General features: G+C 31.3%; 1 protein-coding gene across 6 annotated transcripts in view; it reads right to left on the bottom strand.

The window, feature by feature from the left end:
* ash1 (histone-lysine N-methyltransferase ash1) overlaps nucleotides 1-13,008 on the bottom strand; it is a 403,336-nt gene extending 390,328 nt beyond the window's left edge. For 2 of the 6 annotated variants that reach the window (XM_089595737.1, XM_089595739.1), the window contains exons 1-3: nucleotides 11,642-12,832; nucleotides 11,149-11,348; nucleotides 10,953-11,069 (exon numbers count right to left, since the gene is read on the bottom strand). In XM_089595737.1, the coding sequence (XP_089451863.1) occupies nucleotides 10,953-11,069; nucleotides 11,149-11,348; nucleotides 11,642-11,804 (480 nt within the window). In that variant the 5' untranslated portion in view covers nucleotides 11,805-12,832. The other 4 variants (XM_089595732.1, XM_089595729.1, XM_089595720.1 and 1 more) reach the window with 4 other exon arrangements.
* Nucleotides 13,009-13,777: the final 769 nt, after the last annotated feature.

Below are 13,777 nucleotides of genomic sequence, written 5' to 3'. Positions count from 1 at the left end.
CGCCTGATCATAGGTAAACAATCAGTTTGATGTTAGGTTAAACGGTACTTCGTAACATTAAAAATATGTTTTCGGCCCTAATAAATGATTACATCATATAAAAAAATTAAGAACCTAACCTTTAGAATATTAAAAATATGTACTCCAGAAACTTTTTGTCTTTAACAACCTTTCCACCACGAAAAACAATAAATACTTAACTTTTCGCATTAGGCCTGTACTAATTTTCCTCACAGTGTCATATATGTATCGCCATGTCACATGGTACAGGCATATTCCCAATACCATTGCTTTGAACTACACGGAAAGACAAATCTCAGGTTTTACAATCGGAGTTTTTCGTGCAAATAGCCTACGACAACATTCTTTGGATATATAGCACGATGCTTATGCGCTGAACTCAAGCGGTCTGTGCGTTTATCGCACGACACTTCACCATATGGGAATCGCAAGGGGGCCGTGGTCTGCACACCACGGCCACCTTGCATTTTGGAATCAAGGAGTGGAAAGGGGAAGGGAGAATCTGATATATAACAGCAGCGCAGGCAGCGCAGCGCATCATAATTATAGCTAAGCAACACGAAGAGACTACTTTTATATATATATATTAGTGGGGCTTCGCCCCCTGCGCGCTCCGCACGCAAACCCCCCCTTTTATTGTGTTATAAGTGTAATTTTTTCAAAATAAGGTTTGTATTAATATTTTTTAAGGCCTTAAAAAATGATAAAATTAATTGTTAGTATAAAAATTATATGTTGAAGTATATTTTACAGAATTCGGAAGACTATGGCATTTTTCGAAAATACTCGGTAATGAATTTTCTACGCTGGGGTATGTTTACTGGTCTGTTTTTAAAGAAATATGAAGAACAAGCTGCTAATTTCAAATAAAAGTAGTAAAGTTTATATAGACAGAGAGATGTGCCCTTGAATTTTTGTTGGTGAGCTTTATTATTTCTTCTAGTGACTCCCTTTTTTAAATGAGCTGTCTATCCTGTATGTGTCAATAGATATTTCTAAGCTCTTATAACTATATATGCCCACTGCGCGCTCTGCGCACCAACCCCCGTAATTGCAAATTAGATTTACGAAGTATGGAAAAATACCCGAATTATATGAATTGTTACTTAAAATTGATAAATGTAATATATGTATATTGATCATAATTAATTACATAAATTTTTTAACAATCACTTGTTATTTTCCCTCACTAATAACAGCTATTTCTATGGGATTAGTAGAACACGATTTTCAAAACAATATAATTTTTGAAGAAGCATGTAACGTTTTGCTGCCTTTTCAACTACGAAAATTTTTCGCATGGTTTATTATGTCTGAAAAGTTTTTTGGTAATATTATTTGGAACAAATACAAGAAATTTTTCATTGAAAATTGTAAAGATGATCAAAATAAAGCTCTTTTACATTCAAACGAAATTTTTAATTCTGAAAATATGTCTTGTAAAGATTTCAGTTTACCAGAACCAACAGAAGCGATGAAAAAAAATATTGATACTGACAATGATAAAAGAATATTTTGTAAACATAAATTCCATGAAATGTTTTTAGAACTCAATCATGATCAATGTCGAATTTTACAAGAAATAATAAAATTATAAAAAAAAAAAAAAAATTTTTTTCATTGATAGTCCTCGTGGATCTGGAAAAACTTTTCTATACAAAAGATTAATTTATTATTTTATATCAATTGAAAAAAAATTCTTACAATGGCTTGGACAGGTATTGCTTCTATTCTGCTTCCAAAGGGAATGACCACTTACAGAACTTTCAGACTTCCTTTGGAATTAAGCACTATAGAAAGGGCATTTTTCCAGTTTGAGCCAGCTAAACAAAAATTACGTAATGTAAAAGTAATTATTTAGGATGAAGCTTCTATGGTACCGAAAAAAGCGTTAGAAATCGTTGATAGGACTTTAAAAGATTTACCTTGTAGTAATAAACCTTTTGGAAATAAAATAATAATTTTAGGTCGAGCCTTTCGTCAAATTCTCCCAGTAGTAAAAAACGGAAGCAAAATTACTATTGTTCAAGAAACCATAAAATTTTCCAATTTTTGGCCTTTATTTAATATTTTCTATTTAAAAAATAATATGCGTTCAATTGATAAAAAATTGTCTTCATTGCTACTGAATATAGGAGAAGGCAAAATTAAAACTTTTATAATTCCTCAGACATTGAAACCAAATGATATATGTTCTTAAATTTTTAATAATGTTGATGATTCTTTTATAAGTAAAGCTATATTAACATCTCACAATAAATACACTCACTTTTTAAACAAAAAAATTCAAAATAATATGGTAGGAATATTAGTAACGTACTATAGTATTGATAAAGCAACTCACAAAGGAGTAGATAAATTAGACGATAATATTTATACTAATTTCTCTACAGAATATTTAAATAGTAGTAAAGAAAGTCTTTTTTCACACGAATTAGATTTAAAAATCAACGCTATTGTTATGTTAATACGAAACTTAAACATATCTTAAGTACTTTGCAATGGTACAAGATTATGAATTACAAAATTATTTAAATACACCTCAAAGCTGGAATAATCTCAGGTAAAAAAAAAAAAAAAGGAAATAAAGTCTTTAGTCTAAGTATAACACTCAATACAAACAATTCTTCTTCACTACCATTTATATTGTACAGAAAACGATTTCCATTTATCTTAACTCTTCCTATGGCTATCAATAAATCTTAAGGTCAAAGTTTTGATGCCTTAGGGTTGTACTTTAGAAAACAATTATTTTTTAATGGGCAATTATATGTTGCACTGTCTAGATGTTGAAACCAAAAAAAAATTTTTATCCCAATTGAATCAGAAAACAAATTTAAAGTTAAAAATATTGTTTGGAATGAAATTTTAGAGTAACAAAAAAAATTTTCTATAGTTCATTACTATTTTTATACTCTCTTGCAAATTTTATTTTTCATCAAAAAAGCAAATTTCAGTACCGTCTAGTACCCAGATTTATGTAATCATAAACAATCCGTTTTTTGTTACATGTTTTCAGATACACCATCATGGATGCAAAATTTTATCAGTGTGATAAATGTAAGTCAAAATTTTCAAATCAAGAGTGTCTATCATCACATGAAAAAATTCACAAAAAAAAATTTTTTGTATGTGATCTGTGTAGCATTATAATATTAAACAAAAAAAACTATTTGCGTCACACAAAGGAATGCCAAAACATTGAAAAAATTTTTAAGAGTATTAAATGCGAAAAAAGTTTAAAAAGAAATTATCACTTACAGAGACATTTGAAAAGTCATGAAAAAAACGTTAAAAAAAATATTTGTCAAAATTGTGGAAAAGGTTATGTAGGGTTAACTTAATTTTTTATTCTTATTATAAAATCATTTTAACACGCTTTAACACCTCAAAAAAATTTCGGTGCTCTCTTGAGATCCTAAATAACAATTTAAAATTTACTGAGTCAATATTTAGTATCAAACTGTCTTACAATCATGGTAACAAAATAAAGTGAATTTACGGGTGTACGGTAGATGGTGCATTTACCCCTAAAAGCAGAGCACCTAAAAAGACATTTAAGAGTATGTAATCAAAATAAACATTGTAAGTAAGATAATTGTAACAAAATTTGTTGTTATGGTCAAATAAAATTATATGTGAAAATTAGACCACTTGTAACAGTTAATATACAAGGCTTTACTAATATATTTACATTATATATGGGGAAAATGGGGGGAGCTGAGGGGGAGCGGGGGAGAGGTGGGGGGGAGCTATCAAAAAGTAGGATTACTCGAAAAATGCAAGAAAATGAAAGAATAACTACCTTATTTGGGGGGGAGTTGCGGGGGGAGCGGGGGGGGGGAGCAAAACCTCGCTCTAACTCTAACGACTATATAATATAGGAAGATATATATATATATATATATATATATATATATTTATTTTCCTTTCTCCTTAATACATTGTAATAACTTGTATCCATACGCACGAGTATAATAGGTATATGCGATGTTCGAGTATAGGTTAGTATAGTCACATCCACTTTCTGTAGCTATATACAGAATATATATACACACACAATATATCCCTTCCTAGTCCTTGATGCTAAAATGCAAGGCGACCGTAGTCTACTCTGAAGTTTGCGGTAATGATGACGAACATTTTTATTAGAAACAATTTTTGTTTCTTTTGTAGACTTAAAAAAAACGAATACCACTACACAAGTACATGCATTAATAAGAAACTGCTTGCATGTATCTCCCATTTATTACAACTTTTTGAGATCCTGACATTCCTTCCGTGATACATAAAGGATTCTTTGATTCCATTCTTATCCTACATTTAATGATACACTTGCAGAAATTAGTAGGAAGATTGCTAACTGCAATGCTACGGAATGAGCCCTTTTTTTTAATTGTTCGAGCGCTTCGTCGAGCGGCCAAGCTCTGAACCAGGTGCATATTTTTTTTTTTTTTTTAATTTGAGAAGCATGGTAGGGGTTTGCGCCTACGAAGAGAGGAGTAGATTCGTGTGGAAATGTCGATATAGGCGCACATTTTGTAGACGCGTGGAAGGGGTATACCGAATGTGCGCCTACGAGGAGAGGAGTGAAAATGTCGGCCATATAGCTGTATAGCTGAGCGAATAATAAAAGCAAGCGACGATGACTGTGACAAGTCTTCCTTGCTATATTACTTTAACTACATAATTATGAGTTAAGTAAGTATAATATGCTATTCGACTGACTAACGTTAATCTTCCGATTCAACATTTTAGAAATTGAGGTGGCATAAGTCAGTAGTAAACAAAAAGTTACAGTAGATGTTTATAAGAAAAATCATTTTCTTTCCCTTTCACATTCTTTAGAACATAAAAATTTAAGATGTACTAGTCATTTGATTTCAAAAATTAAGTCGTGAAACTAAAGATTTCAAATTATATGCACAGGCTTTTGATTTTAATACATTATGTTTCAACTCTCCTATACCTTTAACATTACAAAATCCATTAATGTTTTAAAAAAATACACAGCTTCAGCTTTTTTTTAAGGTTGTCAGTACAGCTATAACCACTAATTTAATCATTTTACACATTATAACTGCTGTGAACTGACTATATCTAAAATATGAGACTTTAATCTAAAATACGCAATATTTATAAAGACTAAAAAATCTGCTTTATGTTTGTACATATATGTAGTACGAATTTTGTAATAACCACAAGGTATTAATAAGGAATGTAAATATAAGTCAAAAATATAATACGTGCATGTAGATAAATATTCACGTATAATTGGATGTAAGTTATAAATCGTAATAAAAGTATGAGTTTTCTTCTGCCTTCGGCTTTTTTCTGTCGTAAATAGGAAGTTCGTAACTTCTTAGGAGTTTAAAAATGTATAAATTATGTTCAAATCCTTAAAAGTTATTTTAGTATTACAAAATTACGGAATAGCATTGCTAACAAGAAGTATAAAGTAACAAGTTGGTTTATAAAATCAGTATTAAAAATATATCTATTTTTATGTACCCTAAAAAAATGTTGACAACACACATATTTTTAAACAAAATAAGAATAAAAGAAATAAAAACAAAATGATAAATTGAATTTTAAAAAAATCTGCCATGGTGTGAAATCGAACCTTAGATTGCGAAACATTCGAGGGGGATTATTTTGAAGGGGACAAAATAGATATTGATGAATAAATCAATTTAATTGCATAAAACGAAAATTCTCTTTATTTTTTTAGCACACCTCGTACATGGTATGTGAATGTATATAAGTATCTTCCTATATTATGTAATTGTTTTTAGGTCCATGCCTATACTAGCCACCCCACTAGCCCATCACACACAATTACGTAAAATTCTGCTTGTTTCTACGTAATTAAAAAATTAAATTAAATAAACGCCACCCCCATCCCGCAGAGATATGTGCCGCTAAAGAGAAGTATGCCCAATAGTAATTAGACATGTTAAAAATGACTGATACTTGGGTCTAATATGTCTGATACCCTGTTAGAAATACCAGACGTCTGGTCGGTTTATAAGAACTATGTCTGATTAGTTAAGTATATCTGTTAAAAAGCCCCAAGTAATAGCCATTTGACTCAGATCTAATACTTCTGCCAAGGAACAATTGAGTGCCAAATTGGCTGTTAACAGAATTAAGTGCTTTAAATTTGATATGTTAGTTACAAAAAATTTTTTTTTTGAATTTGGCACACTGCATGTTGAGCTCCAATTCTTAAACTTTTTTTTATAAAAGTGACGACAGAATTAGTGAAACTATTTAGTGTTAAAAGTTAAGTACTATTTTTAATCATTTTAGACAGTTTTGTATGTACAAAATAATTTAACTTTTTTACTTTGTACAAAACTTATTTAGAAAAGACAATATTTATACCATAATCTGTTAGTAGAAGGGGGGGGGGTAGCGCAGAGCCCCGTCCCACTACGCAGCCGCATAACCGAATTAGGACTCCTATCGTGTAAGATCTTGAATGCTTCGTCATTTTTTATTTAATTTGATTGAAAATCAGAAAACAATAGTTTTCAAACTGACTTTCTATATTACTGTTAACATAAAGACAAATTGTATGTAAAACCATCCTGTAATACCGCTTTATCTTTAATATTAGACGCTACACGCAGAAAAAGTTACAGGAATTTTTACTGTAATGTTTAGTGAATTTTACCGTAGCTTTACAGTAATATTTTCTTTACAGTAAATTTATCCTTATTTCCTATACTTTTTACTCTGCTGAAAAAAAAATTGCATCAGTGATCGATTATACAGATACCGAATTCTTACACATCATGTAAGTATTATCTGTATTATCGACCACTGATGTAACATTTTTTTTTTATCAGGGGAAAAATTACCATAGTTTTAGAGTAAAAGGTATAATAAAGGAAAAATTACTGTAACGCTACGGTAAAATTAACTAAACATTACAGTAAAAATTATAGTAAAAATTTTCAGTTGCAACTTTACCGTTGCTTTTACTTTAAAAATTCCTGTATTTTTTTCTGCGTGAAGTGAATGTCGCTTCAGGACGTTTATCACATAAAAATGTTTCAATTTGATAATTTTCCAAAGAAATTTTTCAATTTGTTTTGTATGGTAGATTACTATGAATTAAACTAATTAAATGGTTAAATTGATCCATAAGTGGTTATTTCAATATCTGTATGAAAAAAGTAATTTCCAGCGTTGCTGCATATTTGCACTCCTCTCACCTCTCTAAACGTTCACCCTTCTAACTGTACTAAACATCCTTAAGGTAGTTGTTCCCTAATTTAAAAGTATCTACAAAGGTACGAAATTGTCAGCAAAACTAATATAAGCGTCAAGAAATACGTGTAAAAAACTTGAGACCGATTTACCACTTTGTTATTGAAATATCCTGGTCAAAAAATCACTCTTCTAACATTGAAGCAATGATGCAAACACTACATAGCCCCATTATTTTAAAAAGTTTAACTTACTGGATATCTATGAATAATTGAAAATCTACTGAAAACTACCTTAGACAGGAAAGAAACATACATTTTTATGAGAATTTTTTATCACATAGTTTTAAAGTAATAGCAATAAAAAAATTGCTCTTCTTTTGATTTTCGAAGATAACCAAGTAAGTATTGCGTAAGTGGCAACGTCGCAATGTCACATGAATACAAGTAGATAGATGTATATGTTTATGTGTGTATAAGTATACGCAAAGACATTTACATTTCACTCTGATATTTTGAATACGGGATGATATATGTATATTGTATATCTATATATAAGATTGACCTATGTGTTGGGAAACAACTACCGTCGTTAAAAAAACCATATTAGCCCCTAATGAAAGATCGTGAAAGAATATTATGAAATACAAAATTAATTTAACAATATAACCTTGTATAAATAAACTATTGTTAACGTTTGTCTTCAAAATTATTGACTTTTGAACAATAAACCACAAGGAAAGGAAGAAGTGATACAATAAATCAAGTGATGTATTTAATAAAATGAAAATCACTGAGATTTATTATCAAAGAATAAGAAAACACTTCCAGTAAATATACTTGGGACCACACATGCTGATACAACGCAGAGCTCATGCAACAAAGCACACATAGCGCTTAGCTCTCACTTACGCAGCTCAACCTCACTGATTCGTCCGCTTGCCGAGACGCACGCACAGCACTCGCAACGTTCACACTACGCCCCTGGTTACCCCTTCAATACTCTATCTCTACTTTGTAACTATAATGTTTATAGATATATTGGTATAATAATAATTTAAGTAGCATGGATAAAAGAGGCATGTCTTTCTCCACATTCGCAACAGATACATGAATAATAACAGGCAAGAAATTAATTGCTAACACCACACGCAGAAGCAAAAAATGGCATTATCGCATAAGAGCGTCAATGCGATGAACCTGTGCGGCACATGATGCGCTTTAACTGTAGCTGTTACGAGCTAAATGCAGGCTGCTATGTAGTTATCGCGTCACCAGTGTCAATGCCGTAATGTCATAATGACACCTTTAACGCTTTGACTATAGCTATAGGCAAAACACAAAGCAGCGATGGAGTTTTGTCCGTTGCCGTCTTGAGTGTGTTTCTTCCACTTTTTGTTTTTGCACTATACGCTCTCTCTGCAGCAGGCACGCACTCGTTGCCTGCGCAGCTTATAAATACCTACATATATGCATGTTTAAATGAGTGTATATATATATACACTGCAGCTGATATGATAGTCTTCATGCTCTTCATGCTTACTTCATTAAAATTTTAGCTGTGCTGAGCAGCTTTGCCGTACTCGTGTCAAAATTAGATCTATATATAAACGATGCTCACAATAAATATATTTTTTAAGTATCACAAGACTATCAGCTTCAAAGTTCAACCGTCGTGAGTACTGAACTATTTTTTTTTTATTCGTTTTTCAAGTTTTGGTTTTAGTGAGCTACATGAATGCAGTACTAATTTTTATAGAGCTTCGTTCTTCCTATGGGTCTCACAAACCCCTTGTTACCTGAGAAATTGTGTGTCTTTATACTCATCTTATGTTTAAAGAACTTCGTTCTTACCATGGGTCCCATGACCCATTTATACCCCATGATTGTTTTTTTAATTTCCTTCATTTTTTATCATTTCTTGTTTTATTTTTTGTCATATTTCATTTCATTATTTTTTCATATTTCAATTCATTAATTTATTTTTTTATATTTTTGTATTTCCTTTACTTCATTTCTATTTTTACTTTTCTATTTAATCTCCTTTTTTTTATTCCCTTTCTTGATGCATTTTTTTTCATTCAATTGTATTTTTTTATGTCTTTTTTTATTTTTTTTCATTTTTTTTTTCATATTTCATTTTATTACTTTTTTTTCTTTAATTTTTTTTCTTACTTATTTTGTTGTAATTGTATAGCCAATTAATAAAATTTTTGTTTTATTTTTATATAATTATTCGCTTTGAGCGCATTTCTGAAATCGCGCCCCCACTTGAGAACGATTGGTCGTCATTAGAAAAGGTAATTTTGATGAAATCGAACTTCCGGCTCCATTCACCAGGTGGCTAACCCTTAAATATCGCTTTTCTACAAGCATGTGGAAATTAATTTATAGTACTGTCCTTTTCTAATAACCAATCGTTCTCAAAGTGCCCGGTGGGGGCGCGATTTCGAAATTGCGCTCAAAGCAAATATATGACATTTTGCCATTATTTGTTTATCAAATTCAAAATAAGTGCCCTTGAAAACCATTAAAATGGTATGTAACTCGAAATATACATATATAATGATCTTACATAATTTATTTAATATTGATTTAATAAATTACTATATCTATATAATTATGTGACATTGTAACATAATTGGTTGCTCGAATTCGAAATAAGCTTCAAAACCATTTATACGTTCTGCAATTCTATTGTAAATGTTTATTTTTATAATTTATTTATTTATCAAATAATTTATTTATAACAGTAATTATTAGCATCATTTTAATGCCATAAAAACATCAGGTTTAAAAAAAATTGGTCTGTATTTTGTGCATCACATGCATATAATACTAATATTTAATGCGTAATAACGCGCCTTATTCGATTTAATTTACGTAACCATGTTAATGCTAATTAAATTTTTGGTTTTTTAAATTTATTATTTAAAAAAAAAATTTTTTTTTTGGAGGAAGAGACTTCTAGTAAGCGACTTCCGTTTTATGGAAATCTGTCGTTTTTAAAATTCCAGCCTTCCTAGCACGCGACTTAAAAAACTTCGTTTTAATAAATCATCAAAAAAATAATTTATGATTAATTGAATCTGTTATCAGATTATCAGTGATATGCACATGAAAATGAAAAATAAGTTGCGAACCACACGATACGTATAAGAAACCGAAACTCTAGAGCCGGCAGCGCTCGCAGCAGTTTTTTTTTTCAATAATTGTAGAAGAAAAGAATTCGAAGTTAAATAAAAGTTATTGATGGGAAAACAAAATTAAAATTCGTTCAAAAATTAATTGCTTGGGAGTGTAAAGGGGAATGGTGGGCCGAGGTGTGCAGGAGACTAGCGCAGCACGGTTGGAAGATATAGGGTGAGGGGAAGTGTGTAGGGGACTGATGGTGAGGGCGACGGGGTGGGGGGGAAATACAATGAATTAGGAGGAAGAGACTTCCGGTAAGCGTCTTCCGTTTCATACAAATCTGTCGTTTTTTTAATTCCAGCCCCCCCCCCCCACTCCAGTGCGCGACATAAAGAACTTCGTTCTTAAAAAAAAAAAAAAAAAAAAAAAAAAAAAAAAAAAAAAAAAAAAAAAAAAATTATCACCGCAAAAAAAAATATGCTCTCAACAATCTTAATTAAATATAGTTAGTAGTGCATTCTATGTAATTTGATTCTTTAACTTTATTTTAAAATATGTTTAGCATGTATTTACTGCATTTACCTTAGCAACGCGATTTTTTATTCTTCTTGGTATAAGCCGTTTAGCTCTGTCACACTTGAATTTCTCAAAATTTTCTTTTTGGGGTATTTTCATACTGATTTTTAGCTTCAGTCCCCCCTGAAATTATTAAATGATTATAATTACAAATGCTTTAAAATTGAAATTAATAGTAATAAGACTTTCAATATTGTAATACCTGTTCAAAATTTGTTTCTCGAATAGAAAATGTCTGCTCACTGTGATTGGATGTACAATCAGTATTTGAGTCACTGTCACCATCAGTGCTATCAATGTCTGAATCAGAATTGGATTCTGAACAGGAACCACTACCATCGCTTCCACCAGAAGTTTCATCATCTGAATCAGACTCACATTCTGAGTGCAAAGTCGTTACACCTGTATGAAAACATCTTTGAGAAAAACAATATAGGTCTCATTTTGTAATGATTTATTTGCATCAAGAGGTAAAAAGCTTTCATATTACGTAGAAACATGAAGTAATTCTTTAACTACTGTAAAACTGGCACGAATACTTTAATTTTTTGACTCTATGATACGAATCTTCTATAAAATTTCTGATTGAAAATTGAATTTTCGAATTAATGGAATTGATTTAAATTCAATAATTTTAAAAACTCTATAACATAGAATAGACTAAAGGCTTAGGTACGTTAATTGTCTCTAGATACCAGTGACTGGGTTCCAACTGCCACCATCCTTAATTGCATCCATGTCAACTGTGGATGGAAGTTCACGCTCTGGTTCACCATCATTACTATCCCAATCCCAATTTTGTAACTCCAGCTCCGATGGATGATGGATAACAGCATTCCAACCTGAGTCACCCGACATCTTCTGGCTTACTTCATACCCACTACTTTAATGTAATATTTACATGTCACTTCAAAGACTGTTGGTTTTTTAATTCTATTTTAACTAAAATGTCTTTAAACACAACTGCACTCTATTTACATAACTCTTATATTTGCACAATTGTTTTGTTAGATCACATTAGGGCTAATTGCTGATAATTAAGCTAGGTTTAATAAAATAATGAATACATTATTTTATTGTTTAATGTTTCAATACATCTAAAAAAAAAATTAGTTGACAGTGATAATATGCTTTTGCAATATAATTTTTATAGCTGTCGATTATGATAAGGCATTTTTTTTACTTCATGCATTGTTGTCAATCAAAATTAATTAATAATATTTACTGCAACGAAAAAGAAAATGTATTTTTTCAAGTCATACCATAGCTCTTCCGTTTCTATGGAACACAATTACCACTATTTCATCAAAGTATGTAAATATTTGTAACTGATAACTGAATTTTACAAAACATACTTATCTGTGATTTAATCAAACTATTAATACAACTGATGACTTATCGACACATCATATAAGTTTGTCATTTAGACACTCATATTAAAGTACTTAGCAGATTTACTATAGAATTATAAGATATATGATATCAAAATACTGTACAGAGTATAGATTAGATAAATCTAGAATAGTGAAGCAATCAACTAAGGCTAGATTCTAGCAAATAAACAAAATTTCGTGCATGTAAACATCAAACACGCACGTAGGACTTTTTCGGATATGCAGTGTTAGCATAGCGCCAATTTTTATAATCATTGCAGGCATCATACTACATTAGAATTAGATACATCAATTAGGTAGAAATTATAAAAACTGTCCTGACAACTATAAGAAATAAAAAATATCCAATGCAGAGCACATAGAAAAAGTACAAGATACCATCGTCTTACGATGCCTTTTATTCAACAAATTAAAACCCAAACTATAATTCTCAAAAACGTGAACAACAATTCCACCTACTTAGATGTAAAACAATGAAACAGCAAATGCATAAGAACGACTAACCAGAGGTGATCGTCCGTACTACAATATATATGTATCTTATGGGCCTTGATTCTTAAGTCACGATGACAGAACAAGTACTTACGTAGGAGATCTCAAAATTCCACAAATTCACCAAAACGTCGTAAGATGAGTAAGTCGTAAGCATAGTGTAAGATGTACAGGGTACAGGGGACAGGGGGTCCAATCACCAATGGTCCCATGTAGACATAATTTTTGTGAATTATTTGTGCTGTTTCATTCAAGTTTCAACAGATGGCGAATAAGAGTCAAATACCATAAATAATTTTTTTTTTTATGTGAAACATCTACAGCGTTGGGTTAGGAGGAATCTGGAGGATTCAATATCGGAACTTTTTCCCTAGATCTTATATATAGCTATACGATCTAGGGAGAATGTTCCGTCGAGCATACAGCACGGCAGTGAAGGGGCATTGCCAAAGATACGCGGAAATTAAAAATTGTAATATTAATAACACAAGTGCCTATCACCCGATAACTCGGGGTGCTTACTGGCCACTCTATTAAATAATAAAGTATTAATTATTAACACAAGCGCCTATCACCCGATGACCCGCGGCGCTTACTGGTCGCTTTATTAAACGATATATGTTATTAATTAATAGCACAACGGTCATCAGGTGATAGGTACTTGTGTTATAATATTACAATTTTTAATTTTCGAGCGTCTTTGGCAATGACCCTTCACTCTGTGCTGTCTGCTCGACGGAACATTCTCCCTAGATCGTATAGCTATGTATACGGTCTACGTCACGCCATTACATTCGGAGGAAATTGAAAAATGTTCGTTATTCAGTGATAGCTCTACTTGGATACCCGTTGAGTGTGAGGTCAAGGATAATGGCTAATAGAGAAGACGGACGAGTAGAAGAGATTCCTCCAGGAATTAATGAAATCGTTGCCTTGGAAGAAAAT

This window comes from Copidosoma floridanum, unplaced genomic scaffold (assembly GCF_036245765.1).
Source record: "Copidosoma floridanum isolate Cflo_tuat_1 unplaced genomic scaffold, Cflo_Japanese_pri ptg000004l, whole genome shotgun sequence".
Taxonomy (NCBI): Eukaryota; Metazoa; Arthropoda; class Insecta; order Hymenoptera; family Encyrtidae; genus Copidosoma; species Copidosoma floridanum.
Note: the sequence above shows the minus strand (reverse complement) of the source record. Positions and strands in the feature narration are given on the sequence as shown.